This window comes from Ahaetulla prasina, chromosome 1, assembly GCF_028640845.1.
Source record: "Ahaetulla prasina isolate Xishuangbanna chromosome 1, ASM2864084v1, whole genome shotgun sequence".
Classification (NCBI taxonomy): domain Eukaryota; kingdom Metazoa; phylum Chordata; class Lepidosauria; order Squamata; family Colubridae; genus Ahaetulla; species Ahaetulla prasina.
In genome coordinates, this window is record NC_080539.1 from 360,194,028 (window position 1) to 360,219,310 (window position 25,283).

A 25,283-nucleotide genomic window follows, 5' to 3' on the forward strand; every position below is an offset into this window, starting at 1 on the left:
TGGGGGGGCAATAAGTTGACTTTGTAAAAAATATACAAATAGAATGAGACTATTGCCTTACACACTGTAAGCCGCCCTGAGTCTTCGGAGAAGGGCGGGGTATAAATGTAAACAAACAAAAACAAACAAACAAAATTCAAAGTTATGATGGCACTGATACAGGTGACTTATGACAACTTTTCGTGCTTACAATCAGCGTGGCATCCCTATGGTCACATGATCAAGATTCAGATGCTTGACAACTAACTTACATTTATGACGGTTGCAGTGTCCTGGGGTCACGTGATCCTGTTTTGCAACCTTCTGACAAGCAAGTCAATGGGGAAGCCAGATTCACTTAACAACCATGTTACTGACTTAACAAGTGCAGTGACTCACTTAACAACTGTGACAAGAAAAGTTGTAAAATGGGGCAAAATTAACTTAACCAATGCTTAACCAAGACACAATTTCTTGATTTAACCCGTGCTTAACCAAGAAATTTTGGACTCAATTTTGGTTATAAGTCGAGGACTATGTACAGTCCTCGACTTATGACGACAATTGAGCCCCAAAGTTCTGTTTGCTAAGCGAGACAGTTGTTAAGTGAATTTCCCCCCCATTTTATGACCTTTCTTGCCACAGTTGTGGCAATCACTGCACTTGTTAAATTAGTAACACGGTTGTTAAGTGAAGCTGGCTTCTCCATTGACTTTGTTTGTCAGAAGGCCACAAAAAGTGATCACATAACCCCAAGACACTGTAACCATCATAAATAAGGAGTCATTTGCCAAGCATCTGAATTTTGATCACATGACCATGGGGATGCTACAATGGTCGTAAGTGTGAAAAATGGTCATGTTACTTTTTTCAGTTTCAAATGGTCACTAAATGAACTGTTGTACATCAAGGACTCTAGAAAGAGTGCAGAGAAGAGCAACAAAGATAATCAGGGGACTGGAGGCTAAAAAATATGAAGAACGGTTGCAGGAACTCGGTATGTCTAGTTTAATGAAAAGAAGGACATGAGGAGACATGATAGCAGTGTTCCAATATCTCAGGGGCTGCCACAAAGAAGAGGGAGTCAAGCTATTCTCCAAAGCACCTGAGGACAAGACAAGAAGCAATGGGTGGAAAGTAATCAAGGAGAGAAGCAACTTAGAACTAAGGAGAAATTTCCGACAGTTAGAACAATTAATAAGTGGAACAACTTGCCTGCAAGAAGTTGTGAATGCTCCAACACTGGAAACTTTTAAGAAAATGTTGGATAACCATTTGTCTGAAGTGGTGTAGGGTTTCCTGCCTGGGCAGGGGGTTGGATTAGAAGATCTCCAAGGTCCCTTCTAACTCTGTTGTTGTTGTTAAGGATTACCTTTAATGAACTATCATACTTAAAGATGATCAGGTGGGGCAGAGACACACGCTCTGAAAAATAGCGTGAAAAATAGCGTGCTTATAGCATCCTATAAGCTGCCATTATGCTCCATATTTTGCTGCTTGAATTGTTTTTAAAGGTCATATTCTTAAATCAAGCGTAGTGATGGGTAATTTGAAAATAAGTAAATGGAATTATTGGGGAGTGAGAACAGCTAGTTGCAAAATACTACAGGGCTGGAAGAGATTCTTTTCATTTATGACAATTGTGAGGAAAAATATCCCTTTGGATCGAGTCAATTTAAAAGAAGATCAAAAGGATCGTAGCCTACTCAGTGGTAAATGGAGGCTTAAGTACACATTTCCAGGATTTTTTTTAAAATAACTATTTTCCCCCTTTCAATAAATCTAGATTTCTTTCCAAGAATGTAGCTTTTTATTATTATTTATTTCTTTGAATTTATCGTAAGGTAATCCTTTATTTACAACAGTTCATTTAGTGACCGTTTGAAGTTACAATGGCACGGAAAAAACTGACTTGTGATCGTTTTTCATACTTAAAACCGTTGCGGCATCCCTCTGGTCACATGATCAAAACTCAAGACGCTTGGCAACCGGTTCATATTTATGACGGTTGCGGTGCCCCTGTTGTGACTTTCTGCCATGCAAAGTCAATGGGGAAGCCGGATTCATTTAACAACCGTGTTAGTAACTCAACAACTGCAGTGATTCACTTAAGAACTGTGGCAAGAAAGGTCGTAAAATGGGGCAAAACTCACTTAACAATTGTCTCACTTAGCAACAGGAATTTTGGATTCCATTGTGGCTGTAGGTCGAGGATTACCTGGACTTGAAAAACCGTAACGAAACAGCTTAAAAAAACTTAAACCAAATGGGCAGCCCAGACCAAAATAATCTTACGGATGACAAAAGTCAAATAGGGATCCTAGACAAACCCCAGATCTGGGGCTAAATCTAGGTTTTCAGAGAGAGGGCAGCCCGAATAGAACAGAACAGAACAGAACAGAATGTTTTATTGTCCAAGTGTGATTGGACACACAAGGAATTTGTCTTGGTGCATATGCTCTCATATTACTATGGGATGCTGCTCCAGAGGATGGAGTTTTCTTGATCGGAAGTCCCTGTTGAGGTGGGACAGCAACACTTTGCATTAAATGCAATATGAAAGCTCTAAAAAAACTGAGCTTAGCCTGACCTTGTAAGATAGGCTGGAATTAAGCTTGCAAGTCACATAATGGTGAGCTAGTGCGTGTTTACAGATACTGCTTGACTTATGACCAGACATGAACCCAAAATTTCTATTGCTAAGCTAGTCAGTTACCATATTTCTGAGAGTATAAGATGCAACTTTTCCCCCAAAAAAAGAGGGTGAAAATCTGGGTGCGTTTTATACTCCAAATGTAGCCCCTCCCAGCTTCTCAAACGGAGATTTCGGAGGCTGAAAAAAGCATCAGAAATGAAGCTTCAGAAAAGAAGCCCCCAAACAGAACTTCAAAGGCTTTTTTTCTGAAGCTGTTTCAGAGGCTTTCAGAGCCAGAAAAAAGTTTTTTTCTGAAACAGAGTTTCAGAAGTTTCAGAGGCAGAAAAAAAAGCAAAAAAAAAAAAAAAAAGCAAGGCACAGAGGTCACAACCAAGGAACCTGTTGCTAAAATTCACCTCTGGAAATAGCTGATTGGGGGTATTCCAGGAGGCCAATCTACCTGCCAATCAGTTTTTTTCTTATTTTCCTACCCCAAAACTAAGGTGTGTCTTATACTCTGGTGTGTGTTATACTCCGAAAAATACGGTAAGTGAGTTGTGTCCCATTTTACAACTTTTTTTTGCCATAGCTCTTAAGCCAATCATTGCAGCCTTAAGTGAAACGTGGTTATTAAGCTTCCCCCATTGACTCTGTTTGGTCAGAAGCCAGCTGGGGAGGTTACAAATGGTGATCACATGATCCTGGGACACTACAACTGTCGTAAGTACTGGCTGTGTGTGTAAACGGGTCATAAGTCACTTCTTTCAATTGTAACTTGGAATGGGCACTAAATGAATGGTTGTAAACTGAGGATTACCTGTATTAAAAAAAGAGAGAGAGAGCTCCATGTTGTGCATCTCTCTTGTGAAACTCACCTTAAAGGCTTCCCGCCTCTGGTATTCAAGCTTGGCCATCTCTTCTGCAACCCAGGCCGGGATATCAGGAATTGCAACTTGGATGACATATTTGAGCAAAAGGGCAAAATGCTATGGAGAGAAGAGAGACAGGCTGTAAAGAGTAAAGGAAGATGACTTTGACAGAGATGCAGAATAACAGAATAGGGAAGAGGAGGTCTTCTAGTTCAACTCCCTGCTCAAGCAGGAGACCCTATACCATTCCAGACAAGTGGCCGTCCAGTCTCTTCTTAAGAACCTCCAGGAATGGAGCACCCACAATTTCTGAAGGTAAGCTGTTCTACTGGTTTGTTGTTCTCACTCTTAGGAAGTTTCTCCATATTTCCAGGTTGCTTCTCTCCTTGATCAGTTTCCATCCATTGCTTCTTCTGGTTCTGCCTTCAGGTGTTTTGGAAAATAGGCTGACCCTCCCTCTTCTTGTGGCAGCCCCTCAAATATTGGAACACTGCTGTCATGTCACCCTTAGTCCTCCTTAGGCTAGACAAGGTCTGTCACCCAAATGGCAAGGGGTGAAACATAACTTATCATAGACACTTGTAGATAGAATTTTAGCTGCTAAAATACATCCCCAAAATTGGGTTCAGCTTATCCAGGGATGGACTTATTCACAACTACCGGTATATACTGTAATTTTTTAAAAAGTACCTGTGTATCTCTGTATTCCATATGTAATTATGATTAAAAGTTCATCTGTGGGTAACCTGGCCCTCATATTTTTAACCAAAATATTATGAACAAAAATGTGCCACCCATGAATAAGCCAACTTTAAACATGTATGTATGTTTTCATCTTTATCACTGGCTTATCTACAGATGGTATATTTTTCATTGTATTTTGGTTAAAACTGTGAGGGTTGGTTTATATACAAATATGTATAGAAAGTCCAGCACAAACAGATCATATTTAGAACAGGCTCGGACACTTCCCTAATTCACAGGAGTATAAGAAAGGGAGAGACGTATAGTACCTATATCAGATTTGCAAAATTCTGCTATAATGGTCAATCTCAATAAAGGAGGTTTAGCCTTCCTCTGGAGCTGATTACGTAGGCTGCAGGGATAGGCTGCTAAGGGTTCGCAGGAGTTCGGGAGAACCTCTAGCTAAGATTCTGTGCAGTTTGGAGACCCCCCAAATTGCATTCCTTGCTGGCCCTGCCCACCCCACCCCTCCTAGGAGTCCCCACACAGCCTGTTTTGGATGCAGGTAAGTGCAGGGTGTGCGCGGAAGCTCGGAGAGGGTGAAAAACAGGCCTACCGGAAGTTCAGGAAGGGCCTCCAGAGCACCTCCAGAGTTTGGGGAGGCCATTTTCGCCCTCCTGGAGGCTTGTGGAAAACCTCCAGAGCCCGGTGAGGGCAAAAACACCCCCCGCCGTGATGCAGGAGGCTGAGTAGGCCACGCCCACCTAGCAACCGGCCAGCAAACCCCTTGCTAACATTTTTGAAGCCCACCCCTGCTAGTCTGGTAGTGGAGTGGAGAGAAAAGGGCAGAAAGCAAGTTGTGTTTACACACACAACAACAACACAGAACACCAATAAACAGGTTCTATCAGAAGAAATGTGTTTTTTTAAGATACTGTTATCAAACTAGAATCGAGATATTTGTTCCATCCTAAGAGAGGGTATTTTTTTAAAACTTTTAACCTCATTTGTGTAGCACGAAGAAGCACGAAGCTGAAGCCTGAAGATGACGAATGAGACTTCGTCGAAACGTCGCCAAGACACTTCCAATTTTACACGGGAGAAAACCCGAACAACCAAAGACCTACATACAAACACCCGTGAAAACCTCAGAAAACAAATTTATATATATATGACGTGGTGGCTCAGGGGCTAGGACATTGAGCTTGTCGATCGAAAGGTCGGCAGCTCAGCGGTTCGAATCCCTAGTGCTGCCATGTAACAGGGTGAACTCCCGTTACTGGTCCCAGCTTCTGCCAACCTAGCAGTTTCGAAAGCACGTAAAAATGCAAGTAGAAAAAATAGGGACCACCTTTGGTGGGAAGGTAACAGTGTTCTGTGAGCCTTTGGTGTTAAGTCATGCCGGCCACATGACCACGGAGACGTCTTCGGATAGCGCTGGCTCTTCGGCTTTGAAACGGAGATGAGCACCGCCCCCTAGAGTCGGCAACGACTAGCACGTATGTGCGAGGGGAACCTTTACCTTTTATATATATATATGGAAACTTACATAGCAAAATGAGCTACAGGAAATAATAAAAATGCATGGGCTCTTATGACAAAAGGTCATCAGATTTTACCTGCAGACTCCACAGCCTCTGTTACACTTGTAACCAGAGAAGGGTCTACATCCCCCAAAATTGCTTCAATGAAAAATTATGTTTGTAATTTTTAATGGGCTGAAATTTTGCCAGTTTTGCAAAGTCTCAGACCTGCGAGGTCTTGGACTCTTTTACATTTAATTAACATCTGGTATCTTTTCAGTGTTATCATTTGAGATCTTATACTAACTCAAAGTGAGACTGCTAAACTCAGATCTGGGCATAATGTTTAGTTCTGTGACAGGAAACAGATTGTTATTCAGTTGCTTCTAAGTCCTCCCGATGTAACAGATGTCACTTCACCAGGGCTGTTCAGTAGTCATTAGACTTTGAGGTCTTCTGAGATGAGTCACCAATGATGTTATTTAATCTTGCGGTCTTCTCTTGGCTTTTTTCCATTGCCTTCAATGTTTCCAGACATCAGGATCTTTGCCAATGACTTGTCTTTGCATGATGTGCCCAAAGTATTCCCAAAGATACATTCAACTCCCACTTTCCAAGTTTTCTCCTAAGTCCTGGCTCAGTTGCCAGGCCTGGGGTCAGGATGTCTCTGGGGCTCTCGCAATGGACCACAGTAAGGAGATGGATTCCCAGGAGGGAGGGGCTACACTCCACAGCAGGGGTCACCAACCTTTCAGACCTCAAGGACCACTGTTCATAATTTTAAATCCCACGGACCACTAATATGATCTGCCTAATGACCACCTCGGGCGTGGCTAGGTGGTCATGTGACTGGGTGGGTGTGGCCAGGTCCTCACCTCCCCGCCCCAGCTCCTTCGGGCCCCAACAAGAAGCAGTTGTTGGAGCTAAGCAGCCACCACAAGAAAGAGTTGGCCAAACAGCTCAGTTCAAATTGGATCTGACCGAGAAGGAGGCTCAGCAAAAGTGCCTCACTGAGGACTATGAGCATAGGTTTTCCAAGTAGAGGGGAGACCTACAGGAGTACAAGCCCAGGTATCTGTGCCTGGAGGTTCAGCAGGCTGAGATGGTCAGCCAGCTCCAGGCCATGATACAGTCCCACTGGAACAAGGTCCTCCGGCTCTTCGCTACTGGTGGCACTTCCCTCCAGCCTTCACCCAAAGCCCCGTACCAGGAGGCTGAAGCAGATCCCAAGTCAGAATTTCTGCCCCACTCTGACCCACACAAAAAGACCCTGAAGGGGGAGACTCTCTGCAGCAACACAAACGTTCATTGAATGTATCCATCCCAGGGGCCGTAGTTTGAGGACCCCTGATTTAATGCAATATTAAAAATACAAATAATTTTTCTTCAGACCATCAAACTTTTCTCGTGGGCCACCAGTGGTCCATGGACCAGCAGTTGGTAACCGCTGCTCCAGAGGAATAAGAGGCAATATTAAGCGTAAGAGAAAGAGGATGAAGAAAGCCTCTCCCTAATACAGACAGCCCTCAACTTACAACAGTTTGTTTAGTGACCTTTCCAAGTTACAACAGCATTAAAAAAAAAGCGAGTTATGACCATTTTTCACATGGCCATTGCAGCATCCCCATGGTCACATGATGAAAATTCAGACGCTTGGCAACTAATTCATATTTATAATTATTGCAATCTCCCAGGATCATAGGATGACCTTCTGACTTGCAAAGTCAATGGGGAAGCCATATTCATTGAACAGCCGTGTTCGTAACTCAACAATTGCAGTGATTCACTTAACAACTGTGGCAAGAAAGGTCATAAAATGGGGGCAAAGCTCACTTAACAAACATCTCATTTAGGAACATAAATTTTGGGCCCAATTGTGGTCGTACTTCGAGGACTATCTGTGGCTCGCAGAGTATATTGCAGATACAGATTGTGGAGTCCTCAGTCTAGCAAGATTTTTTTGTCTATAGGTGTGAAACAATAAAGAAGTCAGCTTGGTAGAACTGCCTGCCATGTGTCATTTGTGGTTTTAGGCCTGATATCAATCTAGCCATTAGGCAAGTCGCCTCTTAGTTCTCAAGAATGCATTGTTGCCCTCCTGGGTGTCCTTCTTCCCAATTCTGAATCCAGGATTTTTATCTAATAGTTTTTGTTTTATGTATTATTGAAATCTGGAGTGTTAAGATGAATGAAATAAGTGCAACTGTTATTCCTGGCTTTAATCCAGAAATGTATTTATTTAAAAGCATTATACGGCTGCCCACCTTATGCAATTCTGAGTGACTTACCACAACCATAATAAGCTAGGGATACTAAGCAGAACCTACAGTAAAGAAATTCAATATTTGATTTTACACATAATTATAGCCACAAAGATTGTCTATGCACAGTTCTGGAAAAATGAAAAGATACCAACAGAGGAAGAAATAATCAAGAAAATTCTGGACTGTGCAGAGATGGCTAAATTAACAGAAGAAATAGAAGAAAAGGAAGAGACAGAATATTATCAAGTATGGACCAAGTGGTACGATTGGTTAGAGAATAGAAAAAGTAAATATGAATAAATGTTGGAGAAGAGAAGGTGACAAATGTATAAAATATTGCAAATGAATAAAACTAGATATAAATGGACGATAAAGACAAAGATAATAAAAGAGGGGGGGAAAAGAGGAATATATAAAGTAGAAAGTATGTGGAACGAAACTGACATGTAAAAAGAAAGAACATATTATGTGTTTGTGTTATGTATGTTTGTGTCGTGGTGTTGTAGTAAAATCAATAAAAAACTTTTTAAAAAAATAGACTACCAATAAATAAAACAATTATTAAAAACAATAAAACAAAAACCCTGCACTGTAATCGCAATATAAGTATCAAGCACGTTTCTAATTATCCTCTGTTCTTTCTCAGTAGTTGGATGAATATGAAATATACAGAAAAGAGAGTTTGGCAAGTCCACCAAAGAAATAATACAGGTCGGTCTCCACTTACGACCACAACTGAGCTCAAAATTTCCACTGCTAAACAAGACAGTTGTTAAGTGACTTTTGTCTCATTTTATGATCTCTCTTGCCACAATTGTTAAGTGGTCACATGGTTGTTAAGTAAATGATCTCTGCAACTGTCATAAATCTAAGTCAGTTGCCAAGGGTCTGAATTTTGATTACGTGATCATGGGGATGCTGCAATGGTCATAAGTGTGAAAAACGGTCATAAGACACTTTTTTCAGTTCTGTTGTAACTTCAAACGGTCACTAAATGAATGGTTGTAATTGAAGGACTACCCATAGAGGAAAAGAAGAAGATGCCGATTGGGCTCTTACCTCTAGCACCACCACAGAGATTATAGCACCTTCAGGACTCAGCCATGGAAAAAGACGCTGCAGCTGCCCACACTGGCCAATCAGGTAGCAGTTCACCACAATGGCCAGGACGCCCATGGCCTCCATCACTTTCTGCACAAGTATGAAAAAAGGCATTTTTTTTAAAAAAAAATGAAGCTCTTTCAGGGACTGATTTGAGAAGAATCATTCTCTTTTTTAGCAACTTGGAAAGAAAAACTGTATAATGTACAGCATAACAAATGCAAACCTGAGGGAAACCACAGAATGACAGGCGAAAGGATGTGTCCTTCATACAATATACATAGATACGGGGCTCACTGTCACATGACACGTCAATGGCTACAAGCTACAGGCCGGATAGCTCAAGCTGGTAATAGCCTGTTATTAAGAACACCGAAGCCTGCAATTATTGCAGGTTCGAGCCCGGCCCAAGGTTGACTCAGCCTTCCATCCTTTATAAGGTAGGTAAAATGAGGACCCAGATTGTTGGGGGGGCAATAAGTTGACTTTGTAAAAATATACAAATAGAATGAGACTATTGCCTTATACACTGTAAGCCGCCCTGAGTCTTCGGAGAAGGGCGGGGTATAAATGTAAACAAAAACAAAAAACAAAAACAAATTTTCACCAATTTCATCCAATTCCCTTTTAAATTATTTTTTAACAGATTTTAGAAATAATTTGCGTCTGGAACTCTGCATTTCGATATGGCCCAAGGGCTAATCAATAAACTAACCAAAAGGGAGGAAAAAAACCCATTAATTTGTGGAAGAGGAGCAGTGAGCTGTCAATCAATGGATTTTAGGTAACTAAATCGAGCTTTCATAATCAGGTGCGATCTACCTCAGAATACAGGTAGACCTCCATTTATACCACAATTCAGACTAGAACTCTTGTTGCTAGGTAATGTCATTAAGTGAGTCATCACGTGACCGCACACGAATGTCATGACTTTTTGCCAGTGTTGTTAAGCAAATGGTGCAGCCGTTAAGAGAATCCAGATTTCCCCATTGACTTGCTTATTGGAAACCAGTTGGAAAGATTATAGATGCTGATCATGAGATCCCGGGACACTGCAGCTCCGAATGCCGCTAGCCAGCTGGTGCAAAGCTAGTTTGCCCCCTGTGGTGCACTGCAGATAGCATGCATGTGTGAACTAATAAGGTTGCCGGAACTACTCTGTGGTAAAAACCATTGTAGACTTTTCTGGCTATAAACACCATATGCTTAAAAAAAAAACCCTGCAGTTGTTATAAATACAGGCGGGTTGCCAAGTGTCTGAATTATGTTACCAAGGGGGAGGGGGCTGCAATGGTGCACTGTGACCACCATTTTAACTTCAAATTGTTGCTAAACCAATGGTCATAAATTGTGGACTCCCTGTATCAGTTTGTCCACGGCCAAGAAGGGAGGGGCTGTTGCCTTCATGAAAGTCAGAACAGAGCAGAACAGAACAGAACAATAGAATTGGAAGGGACCTTGGAGGTCTTTTAGTCCAACCCACTGACGAAGCAGGAGACCTTATAACATTCCAGACGAAGGACTGCCCAATTTCTTCCAAAAAAGCCTCCAGTGATGAGACCCCCACAAAGGCAAGCCCTACCGCTGGTTAATTGGAAAAGCGAGGCTTACCTGCCACTCTCCAATGCTTTCCACCCGCTGCCCAAAGGGGCGTTGGAGCCCCGTACACAACTTGAAGGCATCGCTCCGGATTTCAATGATATTGTTGATGAGGGCACACATTGCAGCCAAGGGGAAAGCCGACGAGAAAAGGACCACGTAGCCAAATTGGATGAACATCTCCTGGTAATCTTGAAAAGTGTCCTGGGTTGGGACAGGATCGAAATGTTGGGATATCTTGTGTGTGCACGTGCAAGAAAGAACTGCAAAACTCGTGTAGCCCTTCATTCATTTGTTCTTTTCTAAACTTCTTTTGTTCTGAAGTTTAGCACTGGGGGGGTCTAAAGCCGCATTGTTTTATTTTGTAGGAAGAAGCTCCAAAGATAGAAAACACAAGGAACTTTCAGAACTCACTGTCTTTCGTGGGAGATAGTTTTTTAAAGAAAGGTCCAAATATCAATTAATTAAATAGACTTACTTAATCAATAATCACACACAATAAACACACCATGTTCTCCCGAAAATAAGACCTATCCTGAAAATAAGACCTAGCTTGATTTTTACACATGTGCCTTACCTCCAAAGTAAGCCCTAGTTAAGACCCCACCAACTCTGGGATGTATGGGGTGGAGTGAGGCACATGGGTAAAAATTAAGCTAGGGTGGGGATTGGGGGGTGAAGTTGCCCTACTACTTACCTTTGGACAGTTGCAGTAGGCCTCGCACATCTCAACACCTGCCTTGCCAGCCCACTTCTGTGGCTTCTTACCGCTGCTTGTGCGCTTTGCTCCCGGCCTCAGTTTTGCTATCAGAGGTCTATAGGAAACGCCTCTGCAGCTGAGAAATGAGGTCCGGATTGACGCTCCCCCACCCGGCCTGCGTTTTGCTGTCAGAGGTTCTTCAGGAACAGCCTCTGCAGCTGAGAAACAAGGTCCGGATTGATCCGGAGCTCTGTTATCAGCTGCACAGGCCTTTCCTGAAGGCCTCTGATGGTGAAATGGAGGCCAGGGGTGACATGCGCGAGCTGCGACAAGAGCCGCAGAAGAAGGGGCCCAGCAGCGGGCTCCTGCTGGGCAGGGCTGTTGCTGCAAGGTGAGTCAGTGGAAGACATCCCCTGAAAATAAGACCTGGTGCCTTTTTTGGTGGCAAAAAATATAAGCTAGGGTCTTGTTTGCAGGGAAACACGGTAATAGCCTGCTTGCCTAGTCAGAGGAGCACATCTGGATCTTACCTCATATTTTTTCATGCAGCTCTCCACTTCGGCTTGGGCAAGCTGTGTGGTGTAGTTCTCCTCTGGTGGATCGATCCATGAGGACCTGGCATGTCTTTGATTCTCATACCCATCCTCCTCTTCTTCTTCCTCGCCTTCTGTGAGGTTCTTGCCTACCCGTGGCCTCCGAGTCCGCATGATAACAGCTGGCTCCTTAACTTCGGGTAGGGCCTTAAAGGGACTCTCTGAGGCTTCATCGCTTTCATCATCATCCTCGCACAGCTCAAAGACAGAGGAGGGGTCCATCCCTTTCTCCACCATGGTGGGACTACCTTCTTCCAAGAAACTCATATCCTCTAAACTGGGATCCCCTGTCTTGCGGTCAGCTTTTTCAATAAAGCTCACTTTTTTCAGCTTCAGCCCACAGTCAATGATGCTCTCATCTTCTGAGTCCGATTCCTTCTTCTCCTCGTCCTCTTCTTCAGGCACTCCGCACCCTCCATTGAGGCATTTCTTCTCCCCCTTGACGGCCCCCTCTGGAGCCTCATGGACCTCTGGCCTGTGGCCCGCTGGCGAGTCATTGTGCCTGGGATGCCGAGGGTTGGTGCCGCATGAAGTGGTGAATGTGTACTTCTGGGTCAGCAGGCGGAAGAATGTGTGGGTCACCTCCCGAAGGTTTTGCATACTGAAGTCACCACGCTTGAACTTGCTGTATAAGTGGGGCTGAGAGACTTCCTTAATATTCTGCAAGAACTGGCGGGTAATGAGGAGTGTAGCCAGCATCTGAAAGAGGCAGGAGGGAAGAATAAAGTAGCCTGGTATTAGCCCTTCAGCACAGATAAGACTAGGGAGCAAAAGTCATGCAGGTCAATGCTACTTTTATCCTGAAGTTATGGTAACAGAGTCTTACAAGTCTGAATGCACTTGGCACCTCCTCCCTGCCCTACTTTAATCTTACAGAATAACAAGAGGTGGAAAGGACCTTGGAGGTCTTCTAGTCCAACCTCCTGCTCAGGTAGGAAACCTTATACCATTTCAGACAAATAGTTGTCTAAACTCTTCTTAAAAACTTCTAGTATTTGCAGCATTCACAACTTCTGGAGGCAATTCATGACACTGATTAATCGTTCTGTCAGGAAATTTCTCCTAGGTGGTTCTCTGATTAGTTTCCATCCACTGCTTCTTGTTCTGCCTTCAGGTGCTTTGGAGAATAGGTTGACCCAGTGGTGGGATTCAAATAATTTAACAACCGGTTCTCTGCCTTAATGATTTCTTCCAACAACCAGTTCACCACACTGCTCAGAAAGTTAACAACCGGTTCTCCCGAAGTGGTGCGAACTGGCTGAATCCCACCACTGGGTTGACCCCCTTTTCTTTGGGGCATCCTCTTAGATATTGGAAGATTGCTATCATGTCACCCCCTAGTCCTTCTTTTCATTAAACTAGACATACCCAATTCCTGTAACTCTTTATGTGTTTTAACCTCCAGTCCCCTAATCATCTTTGTTGCTCTTCTCTGCACTCTTTCTAGAATCTCAATATCTTTTTTACATCGTGGCAATAAAAGCTGGATGCAGTATTCCATGTGTGATCTTACCAAGGCATTATAAAATGGTATTAACACTTCACCTTAATGAGAACTAGGGAGGGTTTTGTCTGAGATGATTTTTCAGATTACAGTTTTAACTTGGGCTCAGCTTTCTTTTATCTGACTGTTGTCTTAGTAGCTGCTCTTCCTTTTGTTCACAATATTATTTCCTCTGTCCCTTATACCTGGGGAGAGTTGTGAGATGATCAATCATCCGGACACACTGAAGCATCTATTTTAGCCAAGGAGGTGGGGAAAAAGTGCTCCCTGCCTGTCATTCTTGGTCAGTTGTTCCTTAGCAGAATCTGCTACTCACCTCTGGAGTTGAACAGCAGGCCATCCTATAGATACTATTTTAAGGGGAGTTTCAGTCCTCGGCTCCATTGTAAATTGACCAAGAGTGTCATGTAGAGAGCAAGAGCCTCCAAAACTTTTTGCTCTAGAGGACATATTTCAAATTTTGAGAGGCTGTTGTGGATATGCCCACAAAATGATTGTTGTGATGGCCATGATGAAGTATCAGAAGACAAAAACACTGAGGTTGCCCTCCATTCTTTACGTAAGTTACTCTTTATTACTTTAGCTTATCTTTATTACTTTCTCTTTTGCCTGATTAAATGAGCTCACACCCAACAAAGCTGTGACAACTCACCAAATTTTAAGAATTGCTATGGAGAACATGTGGAGTCCAGGAACATGGATGGGAATTTCTCCCTTCTTGTCACCCTTATCAGTTGTAAGAAAGTTTTCTTTGTAACTGGGGTCTCTATAGATACATTTTACAGGTAATCCTTGACTTATGAGCAGTCACTTAGCAATCATTTGAACTTACAACGGACCCCCCCGCAAAAAAGTACTTACAACCTGGTTCCGAAGTTTTCATGGCCAGGCTCCTTCCACAGTTCAAATGATTGTATTTCGGACAACAGCCCACATTTATGGCTATTTGCAGTGTTCTGCAGTCACGTGACCACAGTTTACAACATTTTGGCTGAAAACTGAAGTTTATGCCCAGTTTTCAGCAAAAAGGCCCCACAGCAAACAATGGGTTCGCATTAACACCATGGATTCATTTAACAATTGAACAAAAAAATTCATACAATTGGTTGAACATTGGTAAATTTTTCCTAATGGTAAAAACTGGTCAACAATGGAACAAAGAAGGATGGATGGCCTTGGGGTTGATGTAATGATTGGACAAGATCCGTGTTTCTCAATCTTAGCAACATGTCAGCTGAGTGATTCTGGGAATTGAAGTCTACACATCTTAAAGTTGTCAGGACCAAGAAACTTTGTAATAAATGACCTTAAGACCCCTCCAGCCCTTCCCTTCTATAATTCTAAGCTTCAAAACAAAACAAAAAAGTAAAAATAAACCATCTCTGAGAAAGAGGCAAACTTTTATACATTATTTAGAAACTAACTTCATTTGCCTCTTAAAAAGTAAACAGATTAACATCACATGCTGATGTTATTTCTCTAGATTCCTTCCTCTAGATTCCTTTCATCTAAGTTTCTAGCTCAGGTTGTTTGCTGATATAAATCTATCATCATTATCACCATCATCATCGAACATCATTTGGAGAAAAAAATTAAGTCATTAAGTTTACCATTAAGAAAGAAGTATAAGAAATTTTATGAGAAAGGCACAATGGTCTGAGGCTAAACTCCTAAGTCCGCACTACCTGGATCTAATGAAAAATAAAGCAAGAACTTAAATAACAGGAACTAGATGGCAGTCGTAGAATAAAAATTTAGTTGAAACGAACTTGTCTTTAGAAAGTCAAAATTAATCCAATATTAAATATGCAGTCATGTGCAAATTTAGGAACTATCTTTCTTGCCAAACTGTATTATATACCCTGCAATCATGATCTTAATTATGATTGTTTGGAAATAAACTAAGTTTCTGCTGTCAGAAAGTGGTCATAAGACTGTAGCTTGCTATATATGATTTCACTTCTAAGGTGGTTTAAGTCTTAGGATGAAGCAGGACTTTGGATTGAAGGCAAAAAGCTACTCTAGAGATGCAATCAGGGGTGAAATGCTCTGAAGATTGCTACCAGTTCACTTTGCTACCAGTTTGCTTTATGCATGCATGTGCAGTGCATGCCAAACGAGTGCTTTGCATGCATGTGCAGCACAAGCAGTACCATGCAGCGCTGAAAAAGGAGGATTAAGAAGCCTTTTCTGAGTCTGCAAAGGTAAGTAGAACAGCGAGTGGGGGGAAACAGTTGTTCCACACAATTTATATTCTCTAGAAAGCAGGATTTCCTCTCTTTCTAGCAAATATAAATCGCATGGCACAGGTGATTGTTGGAAATACCGGTTTGCCCACACTGGTTTGGGTGAACAGGTCTGAACCGGTAGCATTTCACCCCGGGTGCAACTCTTTGAACCAAACCCATTTTTTCCCCATTATCCTATTTCTCCGCAAAGAACAACCATGCCATCCTGCCCAAAATCAGAGTTGCTTGAAGAAACTGAAGGCAAGTGTCTTGTGAGGATCCAATTCCTTTCAAAACTCCTTTTGGCTTTCTATTCTGAAAGCCTTTTCAGCCCCCATGCCAGTTTCATCATTTGTGACCAATCCTAAGAAAATCTTGGTCAGAGTTGTAAGAGCAAATTTCTCCTTTTTTGGTCATGGGAAAGCAAGTCTTCTTACAATGCATCGGACCAAATACATGGGATTAAAGCTGAGGTTCTGCAGCCTGCTTATTCCTTCTCACCCCCACCCTTCCATACTCCCTCCATCATCAGGATCCTACTTTGGAGATGCCCAGATGCCAGGAAAAACTCAGCAAACCCTTAAAGGAGATGAGATAGAGGTGAAGTTGGAGAATGATGGAGGGAAGGACCGCGTCTTTAAGCTGACGCACAAGGCTTTGGAAGAGAGAAAAGATGAGCAGGAGCTGTGGAGGGCAATACGGACAAGACAGAGAGACAAAGAGAGAGAGAAAAAAACAACATGAAAAATTAAAAGAAAGGAAGAAAGAAAGAAAACCATGTTAGGAATAGATTCAAAGTCCTTGGCTTTCTGGGGCTTTTGAATACCCCGGGGACATTTTTGGACCTAAACATATCCTGATAAAAATGGCACATTTACCTGGACCAACACTGTTTGTGGTTGTAATGGAGCCCAGTTCAATTTACCCCTTTCCCATTTTCCCTTGGCTGTCGCCTCCCATATTCACGAATGCCATACCTCCTTGAGGCGGTCCATGTCTTTGAGGTAGAATCCAATGTAGAAAAGACTTAGGTATGAATTTACAAACTGAAACTGTTTGGAGAAGAGAGAAACAGAAGCCATGAGAAAGAGTTGATGTAACAAGTTTAAGACTAAATGCCTATGGAGATTCTCAGTCATCCAGGTAACTGTTGTCCCAAAGGTGATTTTTCGCTTCTCATCCAAGAAGCTTTTTCACTCTGAGTGGATGGTGGGGATGGAAGGATTTATACTCCTTGCAGACAGCAGACAGCTGTCTGCAAAGAGTATAAATCCTTCCATTCCCCACCATCCAGTCAGAGCTGAAGAAGCTTCTTAGATAAGAAGTGAAATGTCTTCAAAGAAAAACCAGAAAGTTCAGTTGCCTCTTGAAAAAGCACAAGATTAAGACTATGGTGAATAGAATAAATAGAATAAAGCTGGAAGGGACCCTGGAGGTATAATATAATATAATATAGTATAGTATAGTATAGTATAGTATAGTATAGTATAGTATAGTATAGTATAGTATAGTATAGTATAGTATAGTATAGTATAGTATAGTATAGTATAGTATAGTATAATATAATATAATATAATATAATAATATAATATAATATAATATAATATAATATAATATAATAGTCCATATTATTATAGGTCTTCTATTATTATAGGTCTTCTATTATAGTCCATAATATTATAGGTCTTCTAGTCCAGCCCCCTGCTCAAGCAGGAGAACCTATACCATTTCAGACAGGTGGCTATCCAGTCTCTTCTTAAAAACCTCCAGTGATGAACAACCAACAACATCTGGTGGCAAGCTGTTCCACTGGTTAATTGTCCTCACCGTTAAGAAGTTTCTCCTTAATTCCAGGTTGCCTCTCTCCTTGATTAGTTCCCATCTGTTGCTTTTTGCCTTGACTTCAAGTACTTTGGAAAATAAATTGACCCCCTTCTTCTTTATGGCAGCCCCTCAAATACTGGAACACTGCTATCATGTCATCCTTAGTCCTTCTTTTCTCTAGACTAGCCATACCCAGTTCCTGAAAACCGTTCTTCATATATTTTAATCTCCAGGCCTTTAATCATCTTAGTTGTTCTTCTCTGAACTTTTTCCAAAGTCTCAACCTCTTTTTTGTAGTACGGTGACAAAATTGGTTGCACTATTCCAGATGTGGCCTTACTACAGTTTTATATCTCATTGTTTATCTCTAGCTTTGGGCAATTTACCGAGGGGCTGTCGCTGAATTATTGAACAAAAATAGTCCTGCTAAAATCAAAACAACAAGACAAAACTTCATTGAGTCTAAACAGTCCAGATAAAGGAAGTGTACATTTTTGCACACCCCATCACCATCAAATTTTGGTGGATTATAATTAGCAGTATTAAATAGCAGCATTACAGGTAGTCCTTGAGTCATGACCGTAATGAAGCTACAACATGACGGTTGCAAAGTGAATTGGTCACATGATTTTATGAACTTTTTGGCGGAAGCCCTTAAGTGAACAAGGTGGTCATTAAGCAAACACAGTGGTCGTTAAGTGAACCCTTGATTTGCTATGGCCTAGCTTTGCCAAAAACGGGCATTTTTTGTAAAATATGCTGAAAACTGCCAGATATGTGACCATTTGCCAAGTGCCTGAAAATTACTACTTGTAATCTTGCCAACTGAGAAACCTCCTTGCCAAGGCTCACCAAAGAAAATCGAAGCCATCAAAAGGAACAAGCCCCTATCTGGACAAACTCATCCTGCAGGATTTTTAAGACTGTGTCCTACTTTTTAGAATTGGAACAGAAGTTTCAAAGAGGCTCAACTTACCAAGACCATTTTGATGATGAGGTGTTTTTCGTAGGCACTCTGCAAGCGATAATTTTCTGCAAAGAAAAGGAATGAGGAGGAGGTGAGGAGATAAAATGTGGCAGTTTGGCATTAGGTGGGTCTTTTCTAGAACTAGAATAAAGTAATTTCTCAATGGCAGCAGTGAACCTAAGCAGAGTTCACTGTGGTAAGATGGACAGCCTATAAATTTGATAAACAAATCTCTTCGGGTACCATGTGTCAACAATTTACTGGCATTCCTGGAAAACATTCTCTGAGTAGTAACCATCTCATGGCTGAAAATTTGATATGGCCAGTATCTGCTGTCTAAACAATGGCGTCTTAAAGTCTGATTCGCTAACACTTGGCATATCATGATGGCACAATAGTGACACTTGACAGGTATGGTCAGGCTTGCCAGATGAGATCCAAGTGGGCTCATCTAGTACCGTATCTTACATCATGCAAGTGCCAGGGAGAAGCTCAGAAGAAATACATAAAGTGAGGGTCATTTCCAGCTTACCCTTAGCTTCAAGGCAGCAGTGAAATTCTACCGGTTCGCAATGGTTCGGGCAAACCGGTAGTGATAAAAACTATCTCAGCCCTGCTATCAAGCAAAACCAAGCATTTAATAGTGCGATATCATGTGCACTAATCAAACAGGTGGCAAGAAAGTAGGGGCAGTTAGGCACAACACAGGTTATGTAGACAGTAAACACAAGGTCAATCAAAATGGACTCAAATGTCTATACACCAATGCACAGAGTATGAGGAATAAACAGGGTGAATTAGAAATTCAAGTAAATGAGGGCAGATATGATATTGTTGCCATTGCGAAAACTTGGTGGGATGAAACCCATAAATGGAACATACACCTAGAAGGATATAAATTATTTAAAAGAAATAGACCAAATAAAAGAGGAGGTGGAGTTGCACTATATATAAGAAATAACTACATCTCTATAGAAATAGAGCACAACAATAATGAAAATTATCTTGAATGCATTTGGGTCAATATTAAAGGGAGGGAAAATGATATTGCCATAGGTCTATACTATAGGCCACCCAACCAAACAGAGGAAATAGATGAACTTTTTGCTAGTCAGCTAACTAAGGTATGTAGGAAGCATATCACAGTAGTAATGGGGGATTTTAACTACCCTGACATCAACTGGGAGACAAACTCTGCACCAAGTGGAAGATCCAACAGGTTCCTAACAAAACAAGCAGACAACTTTGTTTCCCAAAAAGTAGAGAAGGGAACAAGGGGATCAGCCATATTGGACTTAATTCTCACTAACAGAGATGAAATGATAGAAGGTGTTGAAGCTACAGGAACCTTGGGGGCAAGTGATCACGCAATATTAGAATTCAACATTATGCAAACACAAGTAGTAGAACAAAGTCAAATTAGAGTCTTGGACTTTAAGAGAGCTAATTTCAATAAACTTAGAGAGAGCTTGAGAAAGATTCCATGGATGAGAATCCTCAAGGGGAAAACAACTCAAGAAGCTTGGGAAATTTTGAAAAGTGAGATTATGAAAGCCCAGTCTAGCACAATACCAATGAAGAAGAAAAATAATAGATCTCAAAAGAAACCAGCATGGATGCATAAAGAACTATCTGACAAATTGAAAGACAAAAAGGACAAGTATAAAAAGTAGAAAGAGGGGCAAATAACTAAGGCAGAATATCAGCAAATAGCCCGAGCCTGTAAAGATGAAGTGAGGAAAGCTAAGGCTCACAATGAACAAAGGCTAGCGACAAAAGTAAAAAACAACAACAAAAGCTTCTTCCAACATGTTAAAAACAAGAAAAAAGTCAAGGAAACAATTGGCCCATTGCTAACTAATGAAATGAATGAAAGTGGCAAGAAGGTGACAAGCAACAGGGAGAAAGCAGATCTACTTAACTCATTTTTTGCATCTTACTTTACACAGAAGGAAAAAACAATCCAACGTATCAAAAACAGCACCACAAAAAACAGATTAGGAACACAAGTTAAAATATGGAAGAAAATGGTAAGTGAACACCTGTCTACCCTAGATGAGTTCAAATCACCAGGACCGGACGGATTACACCCCAGGGTTCTGAAGGAACTGGCAGACGAAATCTCAGAACCACTGAAATATATCTTTCAAAGATCCTGGAGCACAGGGGAGCTGCCAGAGGACTGGAAAAGAGCTGATGTAGTTCCCATCTAAAAAAAAAAACAGATCCAGGAAACTACAGACCTATCAGCCTGACTTCAATACCAGGGAAGATTCTGGAAAAGATAATCAAGCAACGAATCAGCGAACACTTAGAAGCAAACAAAGTAATAACCAAAAGCCAACATGGGTTTGTCAAAAACAGATCATGCCAGACTAATCTTATTGCATTCTTTGACAAAGTGACAAAATTAGTGGACCAGAGGAATGCTGTCGATATAATTTACTTGGACTTCAGTAAAGCATTTGATAAAGTAGACCATAACCTACTACTAGATAAAGTAGAAAAATGTGGGTTAGACAGCACCACCACCAGATGGATTCGTAACTGGCTGACCAACCGCACTCAACATGTAGTCCTCAATGGAACTGCATCCACATGGAGGGAAGTATGCACTGGAATACCCCAAGGCTCTGTTTTAGGCCCAGTACTCTTCAACATCTTCATCAATGACTTGGACGAGCGGATAGATGAGGAACTCATCAAATTTGCAGATGACTCCAAGCTGGTAGGAATAGCCAACACTCCAGAAGATAGGCTCAAGATACAGAAGGATCTTGACAGATTTGAACACTGGGCACTATCTAACAAAATGAAATTCAACTGTGAAAAAAGTAAGGTTCTACATTTAGGCAAACAAACCAAAATGCACAGGTACCGTATATGTGGTACCTTGCTCAATAGTAGTAACTGTGAGAGGGATCTTGGAGTCCTAGTGGACAACCATTTAGATATGAGCCAGCAGTGTGCAGCAGCTGCCAAAAAAGCCAACACAGTTCTGGGCTGCATAGAATCAAGAATATGTGAAGTGTTAATACCACTTTATAATGCCTTGGTAAGGCCACACTTGGAATATTGCATTCAGTTTTGGTTGCCACAATGAAAAAAAAGATGTTGAGAATCTAGAAAGAGTGCAGAGAAGAGCAACAAAGATGATTAGGGGACTGGAGGCTAAAACATATGAAGAACAGTTGCAGGAACTTGGTATGTCTAGTTTAATGAAAAGAAGGACTAGGGGAGACATGATAGCAGTGTTCCAATATCTCAGGGGCTGCCACAAAGAAGAGGGAGTCAAGCTATTCTCCAAAGCACCTGAGGGTAAAACAAGAAGCAATGGGTGGAAACTAATCAAGGAAAGAAGCAACTTAGAACTGAGGAGAAATTTCCTGACAGAACAATTAATAAGTGGAATGACTTGCCTGCAGAAGTTGTGAATGCTCCAACACTGGAAAAATTTAAAAAAATGTTGGATAACCATTTGTCTGAAATGGTGTAGAGTTTCCTGCCTGGGCAGGGGATTGGACTAGGCGGCCTCCAAGGTCCCTTCCAGCTCTGTTATTATTAACCTCAGCAACTTTAAGTTGTGTGGACTTCAACTCCCAGAATTCCCCAACCAGCTTTGCTTGCTGGGGAATTCTGGGAGTTGAAGTTCATACTATCTTAAAGTTGCCAAGTTAAGAAATATTGATTTGGGCTGCTTCTGGAAATTCCCAGATTCTGCGCATCCCTTGAGTTGGACACAATCAAAAAGCTTCCTCTGATCCATTTATGGTTCATTTAGCGTAGTTTTCTTCAGATCAGAAAACGTGTAATGTGGATATTTACCCATATCATTTAGCCAGTAGGCAATTTTTCTGTAGATTTCATCACAGACGGTGACGATGACGGCCAGCATGATTTTGGGCAAGAAGCGAACAAGGCGTGGCAGCTCCTTGATGCTCAGCACAAATTCCTGATCAAGGAGGAAGAAGAAACAGATTGGAAAGCCAGGATTACATCACAACTGATAAATACCAATGGCTTTTCACAAATTTATTTCTGTTCCATGAATTTAAGCATTTTCTTAAAAAACAAAACAAAACAGTAAGTAAGCTCATTTGATTATCAGCAAAGCTGTCCTTGGATAGTCCTCGACTCTCTTAAAGGGACCAAGGTTGGAGACCTTTCTCAACCTTGGCACCTTTAAAATTCATGGACTTCAACTCCCAGAATTCCCTAGCCAGCTCTGCTGGGGAAGAAATTCTTAAGAGTTTCACTCCACAAATCCGAAAGGTGCCAAAATTGAGAATACTGCTTTAGATATTTGTTGTCTCAAAACATCAATTTGTTAGGATAGTAAATTAGTACCCAATTATGGTTGCTATCCAGACCAGCATTATCCTCAATGGGGAAACAAGGGAAGTGCCCCAGCTAAGCTAAGATAAATTAAATATTCTACTACTATTATTTGTCAGTCTGCATTGCATGAAATATTTTAGCCCTTGCTATACAGTACTGATATAATATTGTGGCCAAATAGTGATATATACTGTATTTTTCGGACTATAAGACACACCTAACTTTACAGGAGGGAAACAAGAAAAGAAATAGTTTTTGACCTCCGCACGTCACATTTTTGCCCTCCCTAGCCCCCAGAAGCACTCTGCAGTGATCTGCATGGCCCGTTTTCGCCAAAAACGGAACTGTTTTTGGGCTACCAAGCCATCGTGCGTCATGTTTTCGCCCTCGCCAGCCACCAGAAGCACTTTGCAGGAGAAAAACAGTGGAGAACTGCAGAGTGCTTCTGGGGGCTGGGGAGGGTGAAAATGTGATGCATGGAGGGGCTCAAAACACCCATATTCAGTCTATAAGACGCACCTAAATTTTCACCCACTTTTAGGGAGAAAAAAGGTGCATTTTATACTCTGAAAAATACGGTAAACTAAATTCATATTGCAGCCTTGACTTAGCTAATAAAATGCACTATCCTCATTTATAGTGGTTGGGAGAATATTCTGAGGAAGATGATTGGCTGATGAATAGTCAATGGCATTATTTCTCACCCTCCTCCATAAGATGCCCCCCCAAGACTATTAACATTATTATTATTATTAAATTAATTATTTAATTAATTATTATTTAAATAATTAAATTAATTATTTATTTAATTTAATTATTTAAATTAATTATTTTATTATTATTATTAAATTAATAATAAGATATAAAATGAATGCATCTTCCCTGAAAGTGCAGGAAGCATTATAAAAGTTACACGCCATGGCTCTGAGATACCTGAAGTATCCGTTTTCTTTTCAGAGCATTAAGGGGTCAGCATGACCCTGTTTAAATCTTAGGCTGGGGCACGATAAAGGCCAGTCTTGTGTGGTGGAACACCTGATGAAAACAGCAAATGAGAAAAGACACTTGGATTGGATTGTGGACCCTGCCTGCCCACAACGCCAGGAACACCTCACCTGCAATTCGAAGCAGCCCAGCATGGTAAGGAAGACAAAGGAGAGGCAGAAGATACAGATGGGCAAGCTCACCAAACACTGGAAGAGCAACCGCTTCCAAGGCGGGTAGTAGAACTCTTCCGTGTTAGTCACTGGGCTGATGCGCTTCACACCCTGCAAAGAAAGGAGATACAGATACAGATTAACAGAGTGGGAAGGATCCTTGTAGGTCATCTAGTCCAACCCCCCACCCAAGCAGATGCTACACCATTTCTGACAGATAGCAGTCCAGTTTCTTCTTGAAAGCTTCTAGTGATGAAGCTCCCACAACTTGTAAAGGCAAGCTGTTCCATTGGTCAATTGCTCTCACTGTCAAAAAATTCCTCCTTATTTCCAGGTTGCATTTCTCCTTGATCAGTTTCCATCTATTATTCCTTATTTGGCCATCAGATGCTTTGGAAAATAGCTTGACCCCTTCGTCTCTGTGGCAGCCCCTTAAGTATTGGAAGACTGCTATCATGTCCCCCCTTGTCCTTCTCTTCACTAGTCTAACCATGCCCAGTTCCTGCTACCATTCATTGTATATTTTAGCCTCCAGTCCCCTAATCATCTTGGTTGCTCCTCTCTGCACTTTTTCTAGAGTCTCAATTGGTGTGGTGACCAAAACTGGATGCAGTATTCTAGGTGTGGTCTTACTAAAGCTTTATAGAGTGGTACTAGTATCTCACATGATCTTGATTGTATCCTTCTATTAATGCAATTTAGGATTGTGTTGGCTTTTTTGGCTGCCACTGCACACTGTTGGCTCATATTTAATTGGTTTTCAACTAAGACTTCAAGAGCCCTCTCACAGTCACTGCTATTAAGCCTGGTTTCAGATGACAAGGTTGACATCACCAAGACTTGGGGGATTCTTTGGGGATTGTCCACAGGTGAAATTAAAAAAATTCCCCTACCAGTTCTGTGGGCGTTGCTTGTTTGGGGGAGGTCATATGAGTGGGTGGGCATGGCCAACTCAACATCTATTTATTATTATTATTTATTTATTTATTTGTCAAACACAACAATATATATAAGTATAAGCATGAAATAACCATACGAATTGGATACAACCAAAGGGAACATTAGGACCGGAACGGTAGGCACGCTGGTGCTCTTATGCACGCCCCTTACAGACCTCTTAGGAGTGGGGTGAGGTCCCCTCCCAGCCACTCCTTGTCGCAAATGGCAGGAAAATGGGGAGAGGAGTATTCCTGCCCACCATCCTTCCCTCAGTTTGTGCTGAGATTGAGGAATGAATGACAGGCAGGAAAATCCCCTTCCCTATTTTCCTGCCTTTCACAAAAACAGCTCCATTCCAGCTGCTCCCCCTCCCCCGTCC

General features: G+C 41.6%; 1 protein-coding gene across 7 annotated transcripts in view; it reads right to left on the reverse strand.

Moving 5' to 3' along the window:
- ANO8 (anoctamin 8) overlaps nucleotides 1–25,283 on the reverse strand; it is an 87,999-nt gene that overhangs the window by 6,422 nt on the left and 56,294 nt on the right. For 5 of the 7 annotated variants that reach the window (XM_058163290.1, XM_058163286.1, XM_058163285.1 and 2 more), the window contains 9 exons: nucleotides 23,924–24,076; nucleotides 22,296–22,422; nucleotides 18,480–18,535; nucleotides 16,657–16,731; nucleotides 16,220–16,363; nucleotides 11,885–12,646; nucleotides 10,667–10,858; nucleotides 9,014–9,145; nucleotides 3,490–3,600 (listed from right to left, as the gene is read on the reverse strand). In XM_058163290.1, coding sequence (XP_058019273.1) covers nucleotides 3,490–3,600; nucleotides 9,014–9,145; nucleotides 10,667–10,858; nucleotides 11,885–12,646; nucleotides 16,220–16,363; nucleotides 16,657–16,731; nucleotides 18,480–18,535; nucleotides 22,296–22,422; nucleotides 23,924–24,076 — 1,752 coding nt within the window. The remainder of the gene's footprint in view (nucleotides 1–3,489; nucleotides 3,601–9,013; nucleotides 9,146–10,666; nucleotides 10,859–11,884; nucleotides 12,647–16,219; nucleotides 16,364–16,656; nucleotides 16,732–18,479; nucleotides 18,536–22,295; nucleotides 22,423–23,923; nucleotides 24,077–25,283) is intronic. The other 2 variants (XM_058163287.1, XM_058163289.1) reach the window with 2 other exon arrangements.